The 24,216-nt window shown below is 39.2% G+C and overlaps 1 protein-coding gene across 6 annotated transcripts in view; it reads right to left on the bottom strand.

The window, feature by feature from the left end:
• Positions 1–2,180: 2,180 nt before the first annotated feature.
• Positions 2,181–24,216, bottom strand: part of tbc1d1 (TBC1 (tre-2/USP6, BUB2, cdc16) domain family, member 1) — a 53,530-nt gene continuing 31,494 nt past the window's right edge. For 5 of the 6 annotated variants that reach the window (XM_017305675.1, XM_008412513.2, XM_008412523.2 and 2 more), the window contains 9 exons: positions 19,967–20,167; positions 16,352–16,513; positions 14,922–15,080; positions 12,677–12,777; positions 12,410–12,553; positions 11,253–11,412; positions 9,211–9,380; positions 4,238–4,414; positions 2,181–3,607 (listed from right to left, as the gene is read on the bottom strand). In XM_017305675.1, the coding sequence (XP_017161164.1) occupies positions 3,416–3,607; positions 4,238–4,414; positions 9,211–9,380; positions 11,253–11,412; positions 12,410–12,553; positions 12,677–12,777; positions 14,922–15,080; positions 16,352–16,513; positions 19,967–20,167 (1,466 nt within the window). In that variant the 3' untranslated portion in view covers positions 2,181–3,415. Of the gene's footprint in view, positions 3,608–4,237; positions 6,766–9,210; positions 9,381–11,252; positions 11,413–12,409; positions 12,554–12,676; positions 12,778–14,921; positions 15,081–16,351; positions 16,514–19,966; positions 20,168–24,216 lie in introns of those variants that run through there. The other variant, XM_008412540.2, reaches the window with a different exon arrangement.

Genomic DNA, 24,216 nt, shown 5'->3' with positions numbered 1-24,216 from the left:
TCATTCTTATGTTGAGCTGCAAATATTGAACACGTCAGTGGAGAATTAGGAAACGTCAGGCAGCAGCAGAAGAAGAAGAAAGTCGGAACTGTAAACCATGAAAAAGTTCAACATTTTTTGTCACACCAAACCATCACTGACTATGGAAACTTCACACTGAACGTTAAAAAAACATGAACTGTTCCTCCAGACTCTGGGATGTTGATTTCCAAATGAAATTCAAGCTTCACTTTTAAATGAAAACCAGTTTGGTTCTTTTTCTCCTTAGTCCAGGTAAGACACCTGGCTTGACACGGGGAACGCCACATTTGGAGCCCATGTTTAGTGTTTGAGTTTTATAATGTGCAGATTCTGGTTTCAGCCTGAAGGGATTTTGTTTAACAACTTTCTCAAGGCTGCGGTTGCAGCTTTTCCTTCCACTCAACTTTCTATAAATGTGCTTGGCTACAACATTCTTTAGCAATGACTTTTTAAAATTCACCCTTTAAAAAAATGGTTAAACAACATTCTTATTTTTTGAGACACTGAATTTTGAGTTTTCATTTATAGGACTTATGAAAAATAAGAAAGACAGACTTGAAATATTACATAATAAATAAATGTACACTAGTTTGTATATCAGCAAAGAAATGATTAAAGTTCAAAAATAGTCACTTTTTAAATGTATCAAAATGTTTTTAAATTTTTTTGTTGCTATTTTTGGGGAGTGAAACAAATTCATTCATCGGTCTTTGTGTGGGCCATATTGTTTTTGCTCATTTGCTCCAATAGATACGTTGTGTGTGTGTGTGTGTGTGTGTGTGTGTGTGTGTGTGTGTGTGTGTGTGCGTGCGAACGTGAGTACAGTCAGCTTTTATAGCATTTTCACAGGCAGCAGCTGATTGCGATTAAAGAGCAGGACTCAGTTTTACAGCAGCAGGGCTATAAAACGATGGGTAAAGAGAGCTGAGCTTTTTCATTTACTCTTTCAGAATCAAAGATTTATAAGCACTGAATCATAATGACACCACTAATAAAATTTATTTTTCTGGCAGTAGCCTAATGCCATATTGAAAAATGTTGACAAAAAAAAAGTCAACCTCTAATTTGATTGAGTTTGGAAAAGATTAACAAAATCACTGATGGGTCTTTTTGTGCTCATATTTTCAGAAAAGGATCTTTATCAAAATCCGGGGTCTCTTGTCCTCAACCCACAGTGTCTACAGAACTTCGGTTTGCAGACAGATGGGCATGGAATAGGATCGTTTTGTTTTTGTTTGTCTGGTGAATCATTTCTGCGTTTCTAACTGAAAGACCTGATGATCTTTTGTCAGTTTTCTGGCAGACTCAAACCTTAACTTACCATAAAACCGTGAGTTTTTTTTTTTTTTAAGAGGTCATAGAGTTCTACAGGTTCCCAGGAGCTGTGCAGGAGGAATGGCCCGGAGCCTCGTAGATCCTCCACCAGTGGTCATGAGATACCCTCCACCTACACATCTGGTATTTTCCACTACAGACACCTGGAGTGTTTACTAGTTCGACCTCATTGGATCAAAACACAGTGAACTTCCTTCACCATCAAGTGTGCATGGCGGCAAGATGAACACGGGATAACAGGAAGTTGTCAATTCTTAAGAAAAAGTTCCTGAAAACCTAAAATTTTTTAGTTAGGCTTACTCTAAAGAGAAAGTGTGGAGCAGGACTGGATCACTGCTGATTCCATTAAAATAAAATTAAAAAATCTGTTAATATGTGATCATGTCCTACATTAAGTACTTGAAGTTCAGATTGTTCATCCTGACCAGACGGAAGATGTTGAAATTTACTTGCGTCCAGAGAAAACATTTTGTTGGGAACATCCGAGTTGACTTTGAGGAGCTCTCCTCCCACCCACAGACGCAGCGTTCCGGCTCACAGGAGAACAGATTCTCATACGACAAACTCAGAGGCTTGTTTTAACTGATCAAAGGTTACGCAGATTAAATTTACAGCAGATGCAAACCAACAAGAGAGCCAACTTGCCTGAGCATGCTCTCTAACGCCTCTGCAGGAGCTCCTGAACTCCAGTGATGTATAAATGTGTGTGTGTGTGTGGGGGGGGGGCGTGTTTCCATATGCAAAAAGCTTCAATCAGAGCCACGGCATTGAAAGTGACTGACGTGTTTAGACAGGAGGCAATCTACGACAATTGACATGTTACATCTGATCCATGACTCTTTATTGTAAGCAGACAACCTCAGGCACGAAAAGAACACAGACTCCATGTGTGCTGAAATAATAATGAGTTGTATTTTAAAGTACAAACTGACAATAGATCAATAAAACAGAAAATATGTGCAAAAGAGTAAAAGCAAAAAAAAAAAAAAAAAAAATCTACAAAGTGATAAACAGCTTTTCTTTTTGGATCAGTGAAGTGCACAAGAAACAGTAACATTCAGACGTTCATGTACAGACGCACCAAGCTGCAGCTCGGCTCCGAGGAGTTCAGTGTGTCGGGAAAATACAGTAAAACATTTACACCCTACAGATTGTCTCAGCGGCGCGGGCGTCGCACCCGAGCGTCGTTTTGGAAATAACTTAGAGGAGCCTGGTAGGGCTCCCCCGTCCTGGACGGGGAGCGCTGCCGTTTCAAAACCCCCACCCCGCTCCGCCCTCCATCCTCGCACACGATTCGAAGTGTATTCAGAGGTGAAAAACAGGATGTGAAATGGACTGGATATATTGTATCACTCTTCCTGTGAGCTGCTGTCGCTAAATGAAGTTAAAATGCACACGGTCAGGAAGCTGGGAACTACAAGTGCCGAGGAAGAATCAAAAATAGCTGAACCTAGCTCACCTCCCGACCTAAACATTTCAGCAGCACCCGGCGTCGTTTAGATAACGTCACATTCAGCCTTTGTAATAGATAAACCGAAAACAGCGCTATACGAGGCTAATCACGCCAGAACACAGCAGCGCGCTTTGTTTGTTTCTTTGGGACCAACTTTGTGTAACAGCGATCGTGTCTCAGAATACTGTGTAGTGGAGTCTTTGTTCTTCCAAATAAAGCATCAAGATGTTCTTTGGCCTGTTTAGCCTGGTCGGATCCAACACAGACAAATAAAGCTGTGTGTGAAACGTGCTCTTTGTGAACAAACAGACAGGTGAGAATCTATCTGATGGTTTTCTGTTTGAACAGTAGAGGCTCAGTGCTAACTGGGGGTTTGTTTACATGTGTAAGAGGAAAGGAAAGCCCTCTCATCCTGCATCCTTTTCTCATTTACTGGAGGTGTGAGAGACCAAGTTAGGAGTCACTTTAACAAATTCTTCCTTTAGGGCTGTAACCCTCGCTCTTCCTGCATTCTGCCTGTGTTCACATGCAGCTATTAACATTTAAACTAGACAGAGGCCACTGTGCTGCCGTTTGGCTGTGGTCAAAGTCTCGTCTTTGGGGAGCTTAGGGGAGCGTCTGCCCGTCGAGGTCGGCGTTGATGCCCAGCTCGGTGAGGAACTTGTGGAGGTGTGCGATGGTGCTGGCCAGCTGCTTCTTTTCCTCCTCGAGAGCAGAAACCTGCTCCTTCAGCTGTCCCTCCGACTGCGCCAGGGCCTCCACCCGACTCTCCAGGTTGCAGACCCGCGCGTGGGACACCTGCGTTAAAAAGGCATCAAAACGTCATGTTACAAACCCAAACTTCACGGTTTTGTTGGGATTTTATTTGACAGATTAGCACAAAGTAGTGGCAGGTGCGGAGGGGAAGGATCGTCTCTGACAGATGCTCTCCTTACTCATCGTCAATTTAATGTGCTACAATTAACACACCTGACCAGCTTTGTGTAGACGCACACATTTTCAACTTTACATGCAGAGTACAGTTTGAGTGTAACAAATTCAATCTACAGAAAGAAAATCAGAGTATCATCTCTGGACACTAAACTAAAAGCATCACTGACGGCGCGTTGAAGAGTTATGAAGGGTTTGAAAAGAGCGCATTCCTCCTGCTGCTCCTCGTTCAGTTATTTATTATGACAGGATTTTGTTGAGACCGTCTCTCAAAATGAAGGACAACTAACTAAATCTAATGTGACCTCTGTCGCTTCCTGACCTGTCAGCTCAGGTCAGGGGTCTGCAACCTGTGATTCTTACAAAACCAAATAATTAGGTGACTTCTGAAGGCAATTTACTTGCACTAGGTTTCATTTAGACGCATCAGAGTGAAGAGGTTTGATTACACATAAGCTTTCAGTCGTGGATCTTCACATGTTCTGTATGTCCGCATACCTGCAGCTCCTCCAACAGGTCCAGGTTCTGCTGCCGGAGGCTCTGATTGGTCCTTTCCAGCTGTGCAGCTCTTTGCTGCTGGTTGAGGGTTGGGGGCGTGTCCAGCAGCTCATCCTGCAGCACGTGGTACTCAACCTCATAGGCCTGCAACTGCTTGGACACATCCATCTCACAAACCTGATAAAACAAAAACCATGACAAAAAAAATACAGCTACAACAACAAAAACAATTTACCAAGGACTCAAACCTTCTAAAAACGTTAGACTTGAACGTTTTACTAGTAGCAGGCAATCGAGTTTCTACCGAAACATATGGAATTACAAAAGATAACTGACACAGGGTGCATTTATTTACGTAAACTGTCTATGATATGCTACACTATCTGTTTCGTTTAGTTAATAACAGTAAAAATGGGTCCAATTGAAATATGGCATTGCTGCAGTGTTTTGGCGTTTTTGGACTCAAGGCCTCACACTGAAATTAGGTCAACACTTCTTTCTGAAGAGAAAAGCAAACTATAATTGAGAGAAAGCTTTCAGGAGGGAGGCAGATGTCATCCCGTGTTGCTCACATATAATTAAAGGCTTTACTCTTCATTATCCTCAGGATTTAGGAGCTGTTTGGATTATTAAAGCTGAGACGTAGATTTATTCCCGCTCTGCTTTGCTTTGTTAATCAGTAGGGTTATGTAGAAGGCACAGTTTGAGTGAGAGGTGGGACACGAGCAGCTTTGGATAACTTTCCTCAGGACAACGCTAAACACGTTGGTACTTTAGCACCAACATTACCATTTATACAAAGTCCAGGTATTTTATTCAACATTTGAAAAATATATTTTCTCTTTGTAAAATGTATGATCCTACACTAACAATTTGCACTGGTGTGTCTAATTATTTTTCATAAGACTTTTTAAATCACTGTCAAATGAAGGTAATATTGATCTGTAAATGACTAATAATCTAATGAAAATAGTTTCTTATTTGGAGCAGAATTACATCTCAAGATACATTAAATAACATATTAAGAGATGCTCATTTCCTACCTGGTTTGAATGAGTTTAAATCTAGATCTGACAGACGTGACAAATAATTCCAAGTGCAACTTTATTCAGATTTTACTTTATTGCATTTTGCGTTTAATATGATTCATTCATTTCGTCTATCTGGCTATGAAAATATTTGATAGAAATAGTTGTTCTCCAGTGAACTCAGGAACGTTTTTTTGTTCGTCTCCGCAGATACAACATCTTGCATCACAAAACGAACACAGCGCCGTTTATTTATTATGTAAATATTTATAAACCGAGTTTACATTCACTATTTCAAGTCTCGTTTGCAGGAACTGAGACGCAAATGGACCCGCACTTCCTGACCAGTACGCATAGGAGAAACTAATAGTTACTGTGGCACGACACTCTTTACAGTAAATTAAGTGCATTATATTTTTGGCTTTAGTGCATCTTGGCCAGCGAAACTGGCGAAGGCGCTGACTATAAAACACTTCCCCCTGTTAATTTCAGTGGCTCTGGCTCGGAGTGGATCGTTTGTGGCTCGTTATCTGAGACCGTTTCCGAACCACAACTTCACGTAACATAGGGGCGTTGGTAGCTCCGAGTCAGAGTAATGGTAATGACTTTTCGGATGGTTCAGACCTCAACTTTTCTACATTTTCTTTCCTCAACCACATAAAATCCACTCTTACTTGGCTTTCGTAGCCTACTAGCCTAGCCTACTCACCGCTGACTGCAGAGTACAGACGTAGTTACGTAAGGTCTGGTCCACGGCCAATCAGAGAGGAGTTCCCGCCTTTCACTGTCTCCGATTGGTTTAGACTACAACATGGTCCCAAAGTGCGTCTGTTTTCAAAGCGGATCTTTTATTACCCCCAAGAACTGGTAGCGCTATTGCGACATGAGACTTTTTTTTTTTTTTTTAAAGTGTAACATTTAGAAATCTAATCTGATCTGATCAAATTGATCTCACTCTAGAGCCCTGTAGGATGATCTGTTAATTACAACAGATCTTGATCAATAAAATGTGCCTCTAGTTTCACAGATCATCGCAACTTTAACCAACCTCCCAAACTAAAAGTGCTTTTTGTGCTGAAGTTGAAACTTGGTTACCTACAAACCTGGCTGCAATGTGAAATGGAGAACCAACTCTAGAGGGAAATAACCAGTGACAAACCAGTTTGTTGCATCATGCAAATGTCAAAGGTAACCCTGAAGCTAAGTTAAGTTTGTAATACCCAACAGCTTTAAATTAAAGCATCAACTCGGCTGCTTGACGAGTTGTAGGTTAATATTCTAAAATACAGAATCAGGGATGTTAGTAATTGGAGACATTCAGCAGGTACACCTGATCTTATGTATTTTCTAAAAACGGCGGAATGACACTGACTTTAAATGACTTAACACACACACAACAGCTGCACTGGGTGCTGCTGGAAAGGCAGGGCGTGGCTCACACCAACGTGAGCCTCTGTCACTCAGAGCTGAGGTGGAACTGAGGCAAGTTTAAAAGGTTACCTGTATTAAATGACAAAAACAAACACAATAAAACGCTGCAGGAATTTTGACAGTGAAATTGACGTAAGAAAAGATACAAGAACTCACAGATCCATCTAATCCCTTCAAAAATGACGGAGGCGGCAATCAGGAGTGATTCAGAGTCAACACCGAAAGTCAGGTGATATTTACTGTCCTATTGTTCACAAATACTTGCTTTAAGACTTAAGCAAACTCCACAAAAAGTCTAAAACTGGCAACGTTTTTTGCAAAGTCAAACAAATGTTGTCTCTAAATTTTTTTTAAAAAGGTTGTAACAGTAAATCTGCTCTGATCTTAAATGTAAACAAATTTGTGGTGAAGGATAATTTTTCAAACTCAATCAATTCTGGTTCTACATCCCACAAATTACTTTATTATGATGACTTTCAGCAATAGCTCTTTAAAATCAACATGGGAGACGTGAATATTGGTGGATTTTAAGCTATGTAAGGAGTCATCAAAGTAAAACCTAAGAATAAATGCTTTTCATTGTGTGCCGCTTTAGTTTATCATTTTCTAAATCACTCTTAAATCTTTACAATGTTATATTTCTAACTCCTAAATGATGTTTCTTCTAAAGTTTTTTTTTTTTTCATTAAATTTATATGTAATAATAAAAAAGACAAACCTGAACAGAAACCATACAAATTGTTAAACTTATTGATTTGGACAAACTGGTTGCCACCCCTATTATTAAAGTGGTAAATAAAATAAAAAAACATTTTACACAACATTCCCTAAATATTTTTTACGGAAGTTTTCTGAGGTCCCTTTCAGCCACATTTTTGCATTTTAAGTACAAGACTTTACGATTAATTAATTGTTGAAACTGTTTGGCGATGGATGGATGTTGAAGGCAAATGTCCAATCTATCTTTTTCATTATCCACATTTCTAGACCATGTGGAGCCCCATTTACTGCAGTTTTGTAATTTTACACTGAAAACTACGAAACCTAAACTTTGCTTAAAGTTAATTTACTCAGAGGAGAAAATAAAATTAAGAATAATTGTTTTAAACAAACACACCAGTGTCATGTTTACTGTTCTTGATCTCCTGCTGTTAATACTTTGTACAACAGGAAAGTATTTAGTCTCAACCTATAAAATTTCACAACATTGGAGCGAACAGAGAAAGGAATCCTTCCTCTAGGAATACTCTCTTTAGATCATCTTTCTAGAGTTGCAAAATCTCTCTCTTCTCCCCTTTCTTCACTGTAACAGTAAGATCTAGGTCTGGGGACGGTGACGGCCACTGAGGGCTGATTGTGTCTGGTGAAATATTTCTGTGTTTATTTGACTTTATGTTTTTTTTCTTCTGACTGTACTGACCAATATTTCAGTGTAAAGCCCAGATTTTGCGTAAAATGTCTAATGGTCGTTTCATGTTTTACCTCCATTAACATGTTATTCTCTGTGTCGTAGAAAGATACAAATGGGTCTTTATTTAATGTAAAAGCTAAAAGAAATGAGGATCTGTTTCAGGTTATACTTATCCGCCTGGAAAACAGAAAGTCTTGGATTACTAATTAGAGGATCCATACATTTTGGTGACATTTATTTTTATTTGGGGGCTGATGAAGAAAACAATTGTGCAACCGAAGCCAAAACTGATTTAGCATTGATCACAGGTACAGCTAAAAACATTAAAACATTATGAAAAATGTTTAATATTTTGTGTCACTCATTTTAGAAAGTGAATCTTATTTATTCTATAGATCCATCACACAAGGAGAGAAATATTCCAACCTTTATTTCTTGTAATTTTGATGATTATGGATTAGAGATGATGAGCACCCAAAATTTTGTGTTAGAAAATTAGAATATTGTGAAAAGTTAAACATTGGAATCTTATTGTGTCACACCCTAATCATCAGCTAATTAACTTAAAACGCATAGAAAAGTTTCTTGAACCTCTAAATGTCACTTTATGTCTCTGTAGTTGTCTTTAAATCACTTGGTCCAACTGTGGTAGTTTCATACAGGCTCTGTAAAAACATCTGAATGTGACAATCTGTTGCAGTCTCATCCCAGTCCAACTCAACTGATTGTTTGTATCCAGTCACAGCAAACATTCAACATTTGTCCGCTGCAATTTTATGTTGCTGAGGTGTGATGAGTGGCTGCATTTCTGCAGGACTGTGTGGGCTACAACCTGCACACACGGACATGAACATGCAGACATTAACCTGCCCGGACTTGTTGCTTGTTTGATCTTTTCATGGGAGCTGTTGAAATTACTAAAGTAAAATGCTGTATTCTTCCGGACTAGTCTAGGCTACTAAGGTGTGTCCGTATCAGTTTTTATGGGAAGAATGAAAACAATGAGAAGTGAAAATGTAAACTTTTAAAGTTGAATGTAATTCAAGGATGAATGAGATGCAGTTGCGTTTTAAACTAAGCCAGCTTAGTGTCTTAATTCCCACCTGGTTGATGGTTTTCTCCATCTGCACCAGGCCGAGGTTGGGCAGTGTGGTCTTTATGAAGTCCACTATGGACTCCAGGCTGTCGTGCTGGAGGATCAGAGGCTTGTGGCTGCCCAGAAGGCTCAAGGCTACTTTGAAGATAACCTCTGAACCCTGAAGGAACAACATATCTGGTAAAGAGAGAAGAAAAAAAAGCTGGTCAAAGGTTACTAAATTAGAGAGGGGAAAAAAAGATGTACAACACAAAAGAGATGGGGGGGAAAAAACCAAAGCTCTGACGTGAAAACTTATTAGGATGCATTTGAATAAATACAAATCATGACAGGTGGTGACAGTGAAGTATTTATGCGTGACTTAAAGGCTTGTTTTTAAAAACAGAATAATGAGCTGACGTCAATAGAATAAATGCAAAAGCAAACATAAATATATGTTAGAGTGAATCTGCAGAGCTAAGCGAGGGTGTGCTTTTGTATTTTTTGTCTTTCTTTGAATACATCAGGGTGTGGTTTTGGGTTAGGCAGGAGTGCATGAGATCATAGATGAGAATAAGGAATGGGAGCAGAGGTGTGGAGCCCAACATGCGATACCCAACACGTGACGCCCTCATTCACAAACACGCACGAACACACACTGATCGTTCTGCTCAGATGAGCTCAAGGAGACAGCAAGTCTGGTTCAGTCGCAGAGCCCGATATAAGAAATTAGGCATGACAACAATACTAAGGATGGAATGAAGGAGAGAAAAGATAAGGCTTAAAAAGGAGATAGAAACTAAGTGGGTGTTAAAACATTTAAAGATAAAAAGACGCAGAGGAAAAAAAGTCAAAAAGTGACTCTGAAAATCATCACTCTGTGACTCACTCTGAGGTTGAAATCTAAAGAGTCTATTCTTAAAGAGACAATTACTGAAAATATACTCCAACACTTTAGAGTACTATTTTATCAAGTATTCTTAATATTTTACACCCATTTTCTGCGGGTGTAATAAGAGTCGTGCATCAAGTTGACTCGTACTATCTAGGATGGACTTTGAGTAGAGTCGCTGCTCCTCCACGTGGAGAGGAGTCGGGTTAGGATGCCTGCTGGACACAGGTGAGGCGTTCTGGACATTCCCCACCAGGAAGAGACCCAGAGGAAGACCCAGGACACGCTGGAGGGACAGTGATCTCGGAACGCCTTGGGATTCCTCCAGAGCAGCTGGCCCAAGTGGCTGGGCACAGGAAGTCTGGGCCTCTCTGCTTAGGCTGCTGTAACCCGACCCGACCCCGGATACGTGGATTGAAAAGGATGGATGGATCCAACAAGATCTTCTTGCAATATTAATCCCATAAATTAACTGTCAATGTAACATCAGTCTGGAAAAGAATTATCAAGTTCTTGTTAGGATGACACTATGTCTGATGATGTCAGTTTAACTAAAAAAGCGATTGTCCGAGAGGCGAGTACAATCTGTTACCATCACAGAGGAACACAGAGAGACGGGACAAACAACCACAGTGCGAGGTCAGACATCACATGTTGGGCTCCATACCTCTGCTCCCATCCCATCCATTCCACTCCTACATATTTATCATGATAGAAATGTATTTATCGTTATTGCATTTTCACAAATTCCCCAAAACTGCTCATTTTAATATTTTCTCCACTGTTAAATCAATGAGAGCATCAATAAATATGAATACTTTTGAAAGTATGATTAAATGAGCTCGTCACACCTAGAATACATACAATCTTTTCTTTTATCTGTAGATAATCAAACAAAAAAAAAAAGCTGATGGCTACTTTTCCCAAAAGTAAAATCACTTTTTTTTATGAACTCAATGTGATCTGGATCTATCATTACATCTCTATTATTTACACATTAGGCTCATCTCTGCCATCACAAACTCTTATCCCAAGTTAAACCTATAAGTTCTCCGTTCCCTGACATGGTTTCTACTCTTCAGTAAATGTGGTTATCTTAGTCACAGCAAGAGGATTACAAGCAGTTACAGTGCGGGCCGAATCTCTAAGTGCATAAGCATGAAGGTCTCAGATCTTACCGAAGACACGGGCCACAAAGCCGAGGGGGAAGTGTGACGCGAACAGCGTGAGGAACCAGGGGGTGGCGTATAAGCTGGGGCCGATCTCCTGCTGCTCCAGGTGGCCGTGCAGATCCCTGTGGTAGTCATGAAGCAGCCGAGACAGCTGGTACATCTGAATCTGATGGAGGAAAACCGACAGGCCCACAACATGTTATACTTTTACCTTACATTTAATTAAAAGTGAATCAATTACAAGCCAAACATTGAGTTTTTAAACTTTTATCTAGCTCTAATGTTTAATATAAATTGCAGGAGGAAAACAGTTTGAGAAAAAAAAAATACTGTCTGGAATTTATTTAATGAAATTACTGTATATCAAATCTTTCCACAGGTGTTTTGTTGTCTTATAATGCTGGTAGTTTTGTAGATTCTTACTTGACTGAGTAATAAAACTATTATTATTTAATAAATACATACAGTATCACATGACCAACGTAGAAAATATCTTAACAGATGCCGTCACATCTTCACCGGGGGAGGCAACACTTTAAGTACTGAGAAACCAACTTTATTAATAAATCTGGTGCTTTAATACAGGCCGGTTAATGAAGGTGCTTTTTCAGTGCTGCAGATGTCATTGGAGATGTCACTTCACAAATACAAAATCTTACGACACATATTTTATTAATATATGTGTGCAACTTGCCACAATGGCGCATTTAGTTTTCAGGCTTCGTGTCTAAAACTCTGAGCTGCATCAGTTTAATGTTCATCCCTCCTGGTTAACCTCATTCTTACGCCACATTGATTCAAACTGTTTTGATTCCAACAAAATAGGAGCAAGTTAATACAATAAAATCAGGTGATATCTGCATTTAGCTCTGTCCAAGTGAAAGATCAAATAAAACGCTAATCTAACAATCTTACCAGTGCAGTCAGAGCGTCATTAGACGCTCGAGGCCAAGAAAAACCCAGCACACCAACAGCGTACTTAAAAGCTTAGCTCTGGCCTTCACAGATGAGGAAATTCAAGTGTCAAAGAATCAATCGTAATAAATTTCTACCCAAGCCAACCATTATAATCATAGTGATGATTTTTACTATGTTAAAGAAGAAAAACAAACAAAGAGGAATGCACTAAGCGACTTTAGATAGGGAAACAATCTGCATCTTACCTGCAGGATAATCATATCAGGCCTGTACTGCTTACGAAGCCCGACATCAAACATTAGAAATTTGAGCATGTTGAATGCGTCCTCCTCCCCCATGTGCAAAAGCAGAACTCCAGCAATGAAGGACAGGCCCTGACAGTAGCCCACCTACAGCAACAAGATAAATGGTAAGTAAGAGTTTTTATGCCTCTAAGAAAAATGAAACCTGACATTCACTTTCATTCCACCGACGAACATGAAGAAAAAAAAAAAAAAAAAAAAAAAACTTACCTCGGGGTCAAGCAGTGAGTAAGCTTTCAGTATGTTGAACAGTGAGAGCTGCCCTGCTCCCAGCTGCGCTTGGAAGTATGGGTGAGTGGGAAAAGTACGACCTGGAAGAGACATTACCATCTTATTTATCCATTAAGAACCATTAAAAGCGCCCTATGTAGAGCTAAAATTAATCCCAAAATATTAATAAGAGTGGATGGCTTACAAAGGTTTTAAAAAACTACCACTTTGAAACCACCAACCTTTCTTTCCCTGGAGAGACCAGAACTGTTTCCTGCTGTATTGACTACAGAGGAGTGCAGAGCAATTACTCTGCCTGTCGCTGAGCACTGAAGGCCAGCAGACTGAAATGATTAATCCGATTATTTGTGAAGAACTGATTATTGAAATAATCAACTAATTTAATAATTGATGAATCATTAACCAAATTATACAGACTCAAACAAAGGCCCCTTGTTGAAAAAACCTCGAACATATTCAGAAAAGTAATCAAACCAAAACTGTAAAAAAAAAATATATATATATATATATTTTGCATTTGAGATAAAAAAAGATGTTCTGTCTGAAAATATGTTCATACCAGAACTCCTCAAGTGGTATAGATTTAGCTTCACCTCGTTCAAATTCTTTAAAAGAAAAAACAAAATATCTCCTCTTGATCACATTTTGCTATCTGATTGCTGATCAATTAACCCAAATAATAATCAACAGATCAGCCCCACACTGTATTAATAAGTCTAGCAGAAAGGGCTGAATGTTTCACATGTTGATTTCAGAAGTATTTCTTTAGAAGCAGATGCATTATTTGCAAAAAACAACCAAGCGTTTACTAAAGAAATGCTGTTATTGCAAACTAAACAAGCGGCATCTCACACTATGATTAACTCACCACTGTTTAAAAACTTTAACCAGGACAACAGGCTCAGTAACAGAGCAGATACATGAAAAAGTATTTGCTCCTTGACAGATTTCCTCTAATTTTCCTGACGCATCTAAATGTTTCAGATCATCGTTCAAGTTTTAATAAAAACCAAAGGGAGCCTGAGGAACTCCCAAAAGCATCTTTCAAATAATGATTTCATTAATTAGGGAAAGAAAGCTATTTAAACCAACATGGACTTATGTAAAAAGACACTATGAAACCAGAAGGCATGTCTACTTTAAGACTGAAGAACCTAAACTTGTGATGTGTGAAGAAGACAATGAGGAACCTGTGAGTTCGTATGTGAGGAATGCGCTTGGAGGGCTTTACGTTTCTGAACATACCGAACACGATTCCGCAGCCAGCTCAAACAAAAGCGTGTCTGCATCAGATGTTGAGGCTCTCTAATTCACACACTTGCATTGTTACCAAGGAAATTTGCATTTTAGGTTAAGTGTTTTGACTGGTATATCGCTCCGCTTCCTCGACATCATAAACAATGAGCTTCGCAACACATCACACCTCCTCAACAGGTCGTGTCAGTAAAGCGTCTCGCTTGTTATCACGGTCCTATCTGATGCTCAGGCAGACGACTGAGACACGGTCAAAAACAAAAACGCTGGAGGTTAAATGCAGCAGGGATAGATGTGTGGGTGGTACCCATATAAGTATGTGGGTGTTGTATGGGTGGGGTGTAGGTACTACATACGCATGTGTGGGTTTTTGGGTGGTAGGTGTTAGATGTAGTTTTGCTGTTAGATTGAAGTTAAAGAAAAATACTGACAACACTGCTTATACTGTACACATCAAACCTTTTGAAAACAGGAGGAAACGCATACAATGCCTTGCAAAAGTGTTTACACGCCTTCAAATTTTCCTCGTCTTCCGTTTATCGCTACAACTACAAACTCTAATGCAGCAGAAATCCTTCATGCAGAGGGTAATGAAATACGGAGGACGAGTTTAAACACGAGAATGTCACGTTTTAGACCTAATATGATCGTAAGATGAAGACAGAGGTGTCGGTTTATCTTAAAGTTTTACTATAAATGGTGCTTCATGATGACAAACATCCTTTGCCATTTTCACCCCTAAAATTTATGGAGCAAAACTCTGAAGAACTAATAAAAGATGTCAGATTAAAAAGACAATTTTTAGGAAAATTTTCAGAAGACGTTTTAGTGCTGGAGGCACTAAAACGCCTCTTTTAAAAAAGGTAAAAGCAGGATTTGAGGCACATTTTAAGACCTGTAAAAGTCAATAAATATAGTACTGAATATAAGTGGGATTGTAAAAATTGTCTTTCTGGTGTGGTTATGTTACCGAGGTCTATGAGGATGGCGTGCTGCTGCGAGGTGAGTTGCTTCAGCAGCTCTTTGTATGGAGTGTGGTTGGAGGGGGGCCGAGAGGGAACCGTCTGCCGGAGCACATACTGCTCAGAGAGGAACTTCCAGATCTCACCTCGATGCTGCCTCGGCACACCTGTCAGGAACAGGCAGAAAAACGATGCTTGGATTTGGGACAAATGTGCCTAAAAAAAATGCTAATAAGACCAAGATTTGACATCAGACTGTAAAGTATGGTTTATGGCCTGTACTTGCATAGCATGTATTTAACACGACTGAGATGAGCAGAGCAAGATGTAATTTTCCCCCACCATCTTTCAGAAAGTATTTTGAAAAAGTTGCCTTTATTTTAGTCATTCCTTTTGGGAGTTGACCTGAATTCAAAGTCCAACTAAATACAAGCTGTAAAACATGCTTGTAAAACAAGATAGTAGGCCCTTGGTGCGCTGACATCACTCTGAACTATGGAAACCCTTGGAGTTGATGGGTGGAAAAAAAAAAATCCGGGTTTTCAAAAAAAGTAATCTTCATAAACAGAAAATTTGATTAATAAAATTGATTTATAACCCAGCACCACTAATACCAGATATTATTGCATCTAAAGGAAAATATTGTCACATTTGTGACTTCTTTAAAATCTAATTACTCGTTTGATTTTTATATTAACATTTATCGTATCTCATCTCTTAAGTACACCACTGTTCAGATTAGTTTTGATGTCAAGAGATAATCTTCCTAATGTAAATAGAAAATAAATAAATAAGTAAAGAAAATTATGATTTTGCACAATGGACAAAACAGAGCACTGACCCCCGACACATAAAGGTGGTAAAAAAGAAAAAGGGAAATGTGTAAAATAAATGAAAGGTAATTGTCACATAAGTGATAACATGCAGCCATTCAAGGCTTTTAAGCAAAAAAGAAACAACTTTCCAAAACATAAAGGGGTCAGAGGAGAGCCGTACTTTAACCAAGTCTCTGACTCGGACTGCACACCTCACCACTGTCTCCCTGTCTTCATTCATATCCTGTATCTAGGAAAATATGCTACACAAAATATAAATCAACAATATTTAGAATTCAATGTATATAAATACTGTGGGGTTTTTCTTTTGCTAATGAAGAAAAACATGTTAACCATGTGGATAGTTTTAAAAAAAGGTGCTGAAGGTATGAAGAACACAAATGAATAAATATCTAGAACTCTGCTGCCTCCTGGTATGTTTAAAACAGAAACTCTAAATCTAAAGTGACTCAGATGAGTTTCGAGGAGAAGAGAAACTTAATCAGCACGGCCCTTACATCACATGTAGGTCAATATTTGCAAATGTTTGCTGATTTTAAGGCTGAACAAATAGTTCCACGCAGCATTGCCTTATGCATCTATCTGAGAAGCCAAATGAGTACCTTGTGCAACTGCGGCATGTATGGTCTCTGTGTCAAATTTGACTTTTGTTCTGCCAGGTGTACTCAAGAGTTTCTCCCACACCACAGTGACCTCCTTCAGACATGGAGTGATTTCTTCATAGTCCAGCTTGAGGCGCTTGTTCTGCAGATCGCTCTCTGAGGCTGTGGGGCAAACACAAAAACAACACAGGTAAAGATCTGAATACACCAAACCAGTCAGACCAATGCTTTAATTCACACATGGCTGTCTGTGTTGTCACATGATCACCTTGCTACCTTTATGTCATTGGAAGAGTTTATGATCGTCAGCTGCATTAGTGGTGCAAATATATTTTCTATCCATGTTTTTATTCATGATTCAACAATCAGTGTGAAAAAAAAACCCATCCAAGATGAAAACCACTGCTGACTAAGAACACAAGGGTCCAAAACACATCTTGATGCTCTCCAACAAAATGTTTGATAGACTGACATGTAAAAAAGCATAAATATTTTGCATGGTCCAGTTACATCTGGAATAAATTTATCCATAATTTCAGAGTCATCATTTAAAACTGCATTTACTCAGGTTATATTAGTCTGATATATCAGTATACCTTGTTTTTCTTTCCAGCCCTGCCACACATTGATTAGTTTCTTTTTCTGACATCATTCCTCTGTGGCTTCACACTTGGCATGACAATAACACACTGTTATGTATTAGAAAGCTCGGGCGGTGGCTGCAAAGCTGACACATGCCACATCTTCATAATTAGAAGGTTAATTTCATGCATTCCTGTGCAGAAACATTACTAAACAGCCATACAAATGATTTTTTTTCTGCAAAAGTTAGACTCAGTAATATTATACTTTGGATATCTGTAATTTTCAACAAGCAAAAAAAAAAAAAAAAAAACTTAATTCCTGTATGTTATTGAGCATTAGAGTCGTCACTATAGGTAGATGGCTACAACCTCTTCCCTGCTGAGGGAAATTCATTTGCATGGTGTAACCGAGCCCAGAAGTGTCAGATTGAAGCAACGAAAAAAAAAAAACCCACACAAAACTGTGATTTCTGTTACCATTTTCACAACCCTGATAAAAGAAGGTGAGGAAACACCCAACACCCCTCTGCTGTTCCTCTCTTTTTTGACCGCACCCTTCCTCTCTGCCTCTCCAGGCTCTTCACAATTCATCTTTGCTTCTGTTTCTTTCTGCTTCGCTTTCCTCACTCAGATAATTCCACATCTGTGTCAATCATGAGCCGCGCTCTCCCTCCTTCGTCCTTCCCAGTCATGTGCGGCGTACGCCCAGTGACCGCCTGTGACTTGGCCGGGAATCCGGAGGAGTGATATGAGCACTTTGGGACAGGATGGAGACAGTGTAGTGCGTTGCATTACAATCTGTTCTTTTATGTCTTCCAGGAAATGGAAGGTATTATGGCATCATCATTGCATCACAAAATTGTAGCCAAAAACATCCAGAGCCAACTGAAGTTACACCACGACCACTTTGGTTGGCTGCTTTTAACACAAGTAACCAAAAATATGCAATAAGTATATTAAGTGCCGGATTCTGAGCATTAGAAAGTTTAAATTGTTTTTCTGAAATGCTTTCAAAAGTTCCTTCAAATTTTTCACATTCAAAGACCATAATTTCACAGACCGAAGTTAAAGTTATTTGTCCTTATAGATTCATGACACTAATGACGTTTGTTGACAATCATCAGAAAGGCTTATGTTCATTATGCTACACAAACTAGGATTTTTTCTCCCACCGATTTGTGATGTACAAAAACAAAAAAAAAAATCAATAAAATATACAATAAAAATGCCATGCAGATCTATCTGCTGAGTGAGGTCAAGCTTAAAATATCATGAACAAGACTTGAGCTTCCTAAAGAACCACAAGGATGTAAGAAAGCTTAAGAAAGTAAGAGGGACCGTAGATGGGAAAGGAGAGAGATATGTGACAGAGAGATAGATATAATTTTTAAAACAGAAAACAGAAATAAAGTGTGAACATAAGGATATTTTTCCTGCTCTATTTTCTTTTCCCAAACTTATCCAGACTTGTAAAATATCTAAATCAAATTCCATACTTTTCAAAGCTGCAAAGGAATGCTGATTATAAAGTGAAAAATCAGCAGTCAAAGAGAGATACGTAAAGGAGACAACGACCTGGACAGCAAAGAGGACAATACAAAATAAAATAAAAAACTGGAAGGAGCTGGTGGTTGACACACCCAGAGCAAGAATAGAGGCTGTCTGTCTTATCTGCCTGGAGCAAGCAGAATCAAGTCCATCAAGACTCGCTCTTTGGCAGCAGCCCAGCTGGCATGCAGTGGCTCCACCTTCCAGTCTCTCCTAGCCTCCTACTCTGTGGTTCGTTCCCTTTCTCTGCTGCCGGAACACTCCGCCTTTGATAGCACAAAACAAGACAGGATACCCCACCCAGGAGCTGACAAAGATCCACACATAATGAAGGAGAAACGCACACATGCGCTTTCATAGCTGACCCAAAAACAGGGCAGACAGACAAACTGAGCTGCACACAGACTAACGGGCAAAAAGTAGGACACAAAGGTGGAGCTCCAAAATAAGAAAAAACAAACGAGCAACTCTGCCGGGAAGATTCAATGTGGTAAAAATGCGAAGATGGGCGTGTGGCTGTAGAAAATTTGTTAGCTTAGAGAGATTCAGCAGGGCTTTTTTTTTTTTTTTTTAATAATACGGCAATATCTCAGACTCCACCCAACTGCGGAGGTGATCATTTCTATTTGCGTGATGGGTGTGTATCACTTAAGGGTTTACAAGTAAGACAGGTAGTTATGGCAATGACAAACAGCTACTTGAAGTGTAGCTCCATGCCAACTCGGTCATCAAAGAGGTGGAGCACCTGGCACACCCTGAAGTTTTACTTCCCGGTAAACACATGCAACGTCACAAACAAAACATAATATGCTCTATTAATTTGAGGTTGTGGCAGGCTCTACACGAGAAAAGGTGTGCCCTTAATTACAGAATCTTATTTAATGCACATCTTAACAGGCTATGCGTCATAAGGAATAACTTGTTTTGACAGATAGAGTGATAGTTGTTTATAAATGAAGCACTGACAACTTAAAGACGCGGATACTGTAAAAAGATTTCGTTTAAATAGATTTTGGTATTTAAGATGAAATTTTTTTGGCGCGTTTTGAGCTGCTAACGGGAGATGGTTGTTTATGATGCCTTCACTAATAACAGTTTTGTCATTTCCAGCCAAACAAGTCAGGGAGAACCGAGTAGAAAATCTAGAAAATCTGCTGATTCTGATCACCAGCCCATTTCTCTGTGCATCTTATTACATTTATGATGAGAAATTCATAATTTCAAATCCATTAATGTTTGTGATGAGTTCATATTGTTAAGTCTGGATATTTAGCTGGTGTTACTTCCAATAAAAAGGCCAAAATTGTCTACATATAGATTCCCTCAACAATTTCTTTTTTGTTATGCTGCTGAATTTATGACATAGATGTCTAGAATTATTTTTGCAAATCTATGAGCAAATATCTATGTAAGTTTTGATATTACTTTGACCCAAAGTAATATCAAGCAGGTAACATTTAACTTGTCCATGCTTCCATCTCACCTTGCAGTTTCTGGTTCTCACTCTCCATTCGCTGCAGCAAGATCTGCTGTAGGATGGCCTTCCTCCACAGCTCCCTCAGCTCCACTTTGCTCCTCTTCGTCCCCTCCTCTGGCACGGCTCTCATGGTTGAGTCTCCATTTCCTATCCCCGACACCTGGCCCACACATATCAGACCCCCGTCTAGGCAGGGATCCACTCGCTCTGAAATGGAAAACAAAATGTATGTTTAGAAATTATAGCTTTAATTCTGGAATCAAAAATAATGTGTGATCTTAGTTTGTGATTTGAGCTGCAGTCATTATGCAGCTTAAGTCAGTGTAGTAATGCAACAATCCTAGATGTCTGGTAACTTTCATACCAGTCAAACTGTTTGGATTGTGCTGAGAAGTTGTGCTACCGTTAGACACTGTGGTGGCATTCAGCAGGATGCATGACAACAGTTTTCACATTAGTGATGTTGGGAGAAATCAATCTTCTTTCTGTCGTTTTGGACATTTCGAAACATCCCTAATTTGTGAAACTTTGTGCTCTTGCATCGGACCTCTGCACTGCTACAGAAATAAAATCCTGTAGATTTCATTGCTGGAAAAATGGAGCAAGCCAGAATTTTTATGTTGCGCCATAAATGTAAGTGACTGCAACTGCAAGGAAGTAGAAAACTGCACTGCTAACCATTTAATAGCTGATTTGCATCTATTTAATGACCCACCTGTGTGATCTGTCCTCTGGAAAGTGGTGGGTTTGATTTACCCGTAAATTTATTATTTACAAAATCTATATATTTTGAAGAAAGAAAAACTGATTCTGGGGTGAAATGTTTAAAATCAAAGAATCAAAAAATGAAAAAAATAAATGGAGTGATTTACAACTGACAGCACAAGTGAGTAAAATTTGGAGCATGAGGATAAGAGGAAGCGGAGGGACACTAAAAAAAAAAAAAAGCTTGTGCGACAAAGTGCTGGGTGGATCCCAACCCTCAAAATACCCTGTGCTGTTCAGAGGAAGGACATATCAATTATCTAGATAATGCTTCTGTTTTAGTTCTTAGGAAAATCATGATCAGTTTGATTACATTGGCATCCACACGCACAAACAAGCATCCGCACACACCGTGCTAGATAGGTATGCATATTTGATCCTGATCTTTTTCGTTCTTCTGAAGAAATAAAAAAAAATGCAAGACAGCTTTTTGAAAAATAAAAACAAAAAACAAAAAAAAAAAACGTATAAAACAGAGAAACCTTGATGCCAAGGCATTAATAGACAAACAGGATTACAACTGTGTACTCTGTGCCAGGTTTACAATTTATGCAGTTATATCTTTATGTCTGAGTCAGAGAGTTTCTCAGACATGCTGAAACCAGCCATCACTATAAAGAATTATAGCTCTGCAGGTAGAAGTAAATTCGCAGACTGATTCAGGGGTGATGCAGACGAACACACAAATTTAGATAAAAGCTATTTAGATCTTTTGAGAGATATAGAGGTATGCATTTCTTAGACAAACTCAGACGGCGACACTGTTGCAACAGAACCTCTGTGAGGAGTGGGGTGTGAACAAAAAACCTTCATAGTTGGAGGCTTGCCTGCATTGAAAAAATAGATAAATTGCATAGTTTTTCTCATCCTAATTTACCCTTTATTGTTAAAGCTCTGTGTATGCCTGAATACAACACAAAAACCCCTCACACCCACTCATTTTTGCAAAGTGGCAGAGGCCATTTCCTGGGCAAACAACATTGCTAGAACTTTGTTGAACACACAAAACACACAAAGTGGGTCAACAAGACTGGTGCTTTCCTCTGGCGCTGTCTGTGTGTGGACTGTCAACATGACCTTGAAGTACCACCATCCCATGCCAACACACACTCTCTAGACCAGGGGTGTCAAACTCCAGTCCTGAAGGGCCGCTGTCCTGCAGTTTTTAGATGTGCCACAGGTACAAAACACCTGAATCAAATGGCTTAATTACCTCCTCAGTTCTCCAGAGCCTTGCTAATGACCTAATTATTCTATTCAGGTGTGGTGCAGCAGAGGCACTTCTAAAAGTTGCAGGACACCGGCCCTCGAGGACTGGAGTTTGACACCCCTGCTCTAGACACACCCATGAGCTCAGAAAAACACACCCAACTCTGCCAAAACGTAGCGCCGCGTTCAGCCAGCACAAAGTCCTTTGCAGTGACCCGCTAAAAGCTCTGTTTTTCCTACTGCTGACTCAAAACGAAATGTTTAGTTCAGATCTTTTTATTCCTGCAGACAGACGTCTTCCCTGCTCCTTACCGGTTTCATTAGAGGAGGGAAGCGTAATGAACAGAAAACAGGCACGCCCTCCCTACTCCCTAATGAACAGCAGTGGGATGGCAGATAAAAAGGACACAATAGTCCCACATTCCCCAACGTACTCACTAGATAAAGTTACCACCCCAGTGAAAATCCCTGCGTGGGTGAGAGAAAGTGGTGGTGAAGACATGAGGGGGACATTTAAAGTCACGACTAGATCTGCAGAAAACAACCTTCACATTGGTGTAAATGTTTTTATGGCTGCATTAGAGGAGGTGATCATTTCATAAACCAGAATATTTATAGTTGTGATTAATGTTAAAATTGCTGATGTATCCCAGTGGTAACATAAAGGCACTACAGGAAGTGGTGGGATTTTTACATAGTGACTCATGCAATAGATAATGTTATTTCCATCAAATAAGAATTAGAAGTGAACATTTTAATTATGTTTCATATAAATATGTGGTTTGGAAAAGGTAAAGCAGCCTAAACAGTCGCCGTGTTAGCAAGGTTAGCTGTAGGGAACAGCAGAGATTTACAAATATTTTACTGTCTGTAAAAATATACAAAATCAAACAAGGGATATGAATTATTTTTCTGTGTTGCCAGTACAATAAACATCCTGCTGGAGAATCAATGTGATAAATGAATGTCAATAGTCTTACTATCCACTCAATGTTTAAGTTTTCAGTCTTTCCATTGTAATGGCCTAGTTCCAGCCATTGCATTCTTTTTCAATAACCACTATACCGTCTGATGAGTTAGCACACACAGTATATAACAGCTACCAGATTGTCATGACAACAGTTTTGGAGCGAAAGTTGTTAAGGCTAAAATTGAACTATTTTCAGTCTCTGTGTGGTGATAGAAAACTGTGATTGACACGTCGAAGGTTTATCAGGGCTGTGAGAAAGTCAGAGAGAGCAAGATTTAAAGCAGACAACAGGAAGGTTGTATATTTTACAGCAAAGTTTCTGTTTTATCTTTTGGATATTTTCTTTTAAAAGGACATGCTGTGTTTGGACATGTTGACGGTGGGATTGGAGAATATCAGGAACGCATGAAACTGTTACACTAATACACTGGAATCACAATATCAATTCCAAAACCTTCTTTGAATTATCACAAAGCTCCCAAGACTCTCACTGAGCAAACAATACAATACTTCCAAAAACATCTAGCGAGGAGATTCTCTAACAAATAACTCTTAAGCAAACCTGTTAAAACAAAAATCAGGATTATTTAACCTCGGACAGTCATGACTCAGAATGTGCATGAAGCAGCAGAATCCCATCTCTTCTTGTTGTCATAATTACATGGTTGTGACTTACTTATAGTTACCGTGTTTGTTTGGTAAACACAAACTAACGTGAAAAGATCAACACCACGGTCTTTGCCATCTCTAGCGGGCAGAAGAAAAAAAGTGCTTAAATGTGCTATTTTTGTTGTCAGAACAATATTTATGGCAATGTGTAAATTCAAACAGTTAGAGGTGACAAAATCTGTCACTGTCCAGCTGTTTAGACCAAACTCAGCTTAAGAACATCAACTCAACTGCTTGAGCTGCCAGAATAAATTTTTTCTATGTACAATTTGATCTTACAATAATAAAAACATAGGATTTAATATTATGCAAGCCAAAGAATAATAAGTTTAGTATTTCCACGGATGAGTTCCATACATTTCAATGTGAACAAATTCTGCGACAGGTGATCGATATTGCATGATACAAAACAAATTACTTGCTTAAAATTAAGAGAAATACTTAAACAGAGCAGTGCTGAAGTAGCCTGGGGTTAGACTGCGCTGTCAAATGTTCTGCCTGACTGAAAAATACAAAACAGAATTGTTGACTTAACCGTTGACATAAATCACCTGTCAGCATTTGTTTACAATAAAACGTATGCAAGTCATCCTTGGAGACACTAAACTTGTGTCATTTGTTGGGTTGCATGTTTATTAAACTC

This window comes from Poecilia reticulata, linkage group LG1, assembly GCF_000633615.1.
Source record: "Poecilia reticulata strain Guanapo linkage group LG1, Guppy_female_1.0+MT, whole genome shotgun sequence".
Taxonomy (NCBI): domain Eukaryota; kingdom Metazoa; phylum Chordata; class Actinopteri; order Cyprinodontiformes; family Poeciliidae; genus Poecilia; species Poecilia reticulata.
The sequence above is the reverse complement of the archived record's forward strand: the minus strand, read 5'-3'. Positions and strand labels throughout refer to the sequence as shown.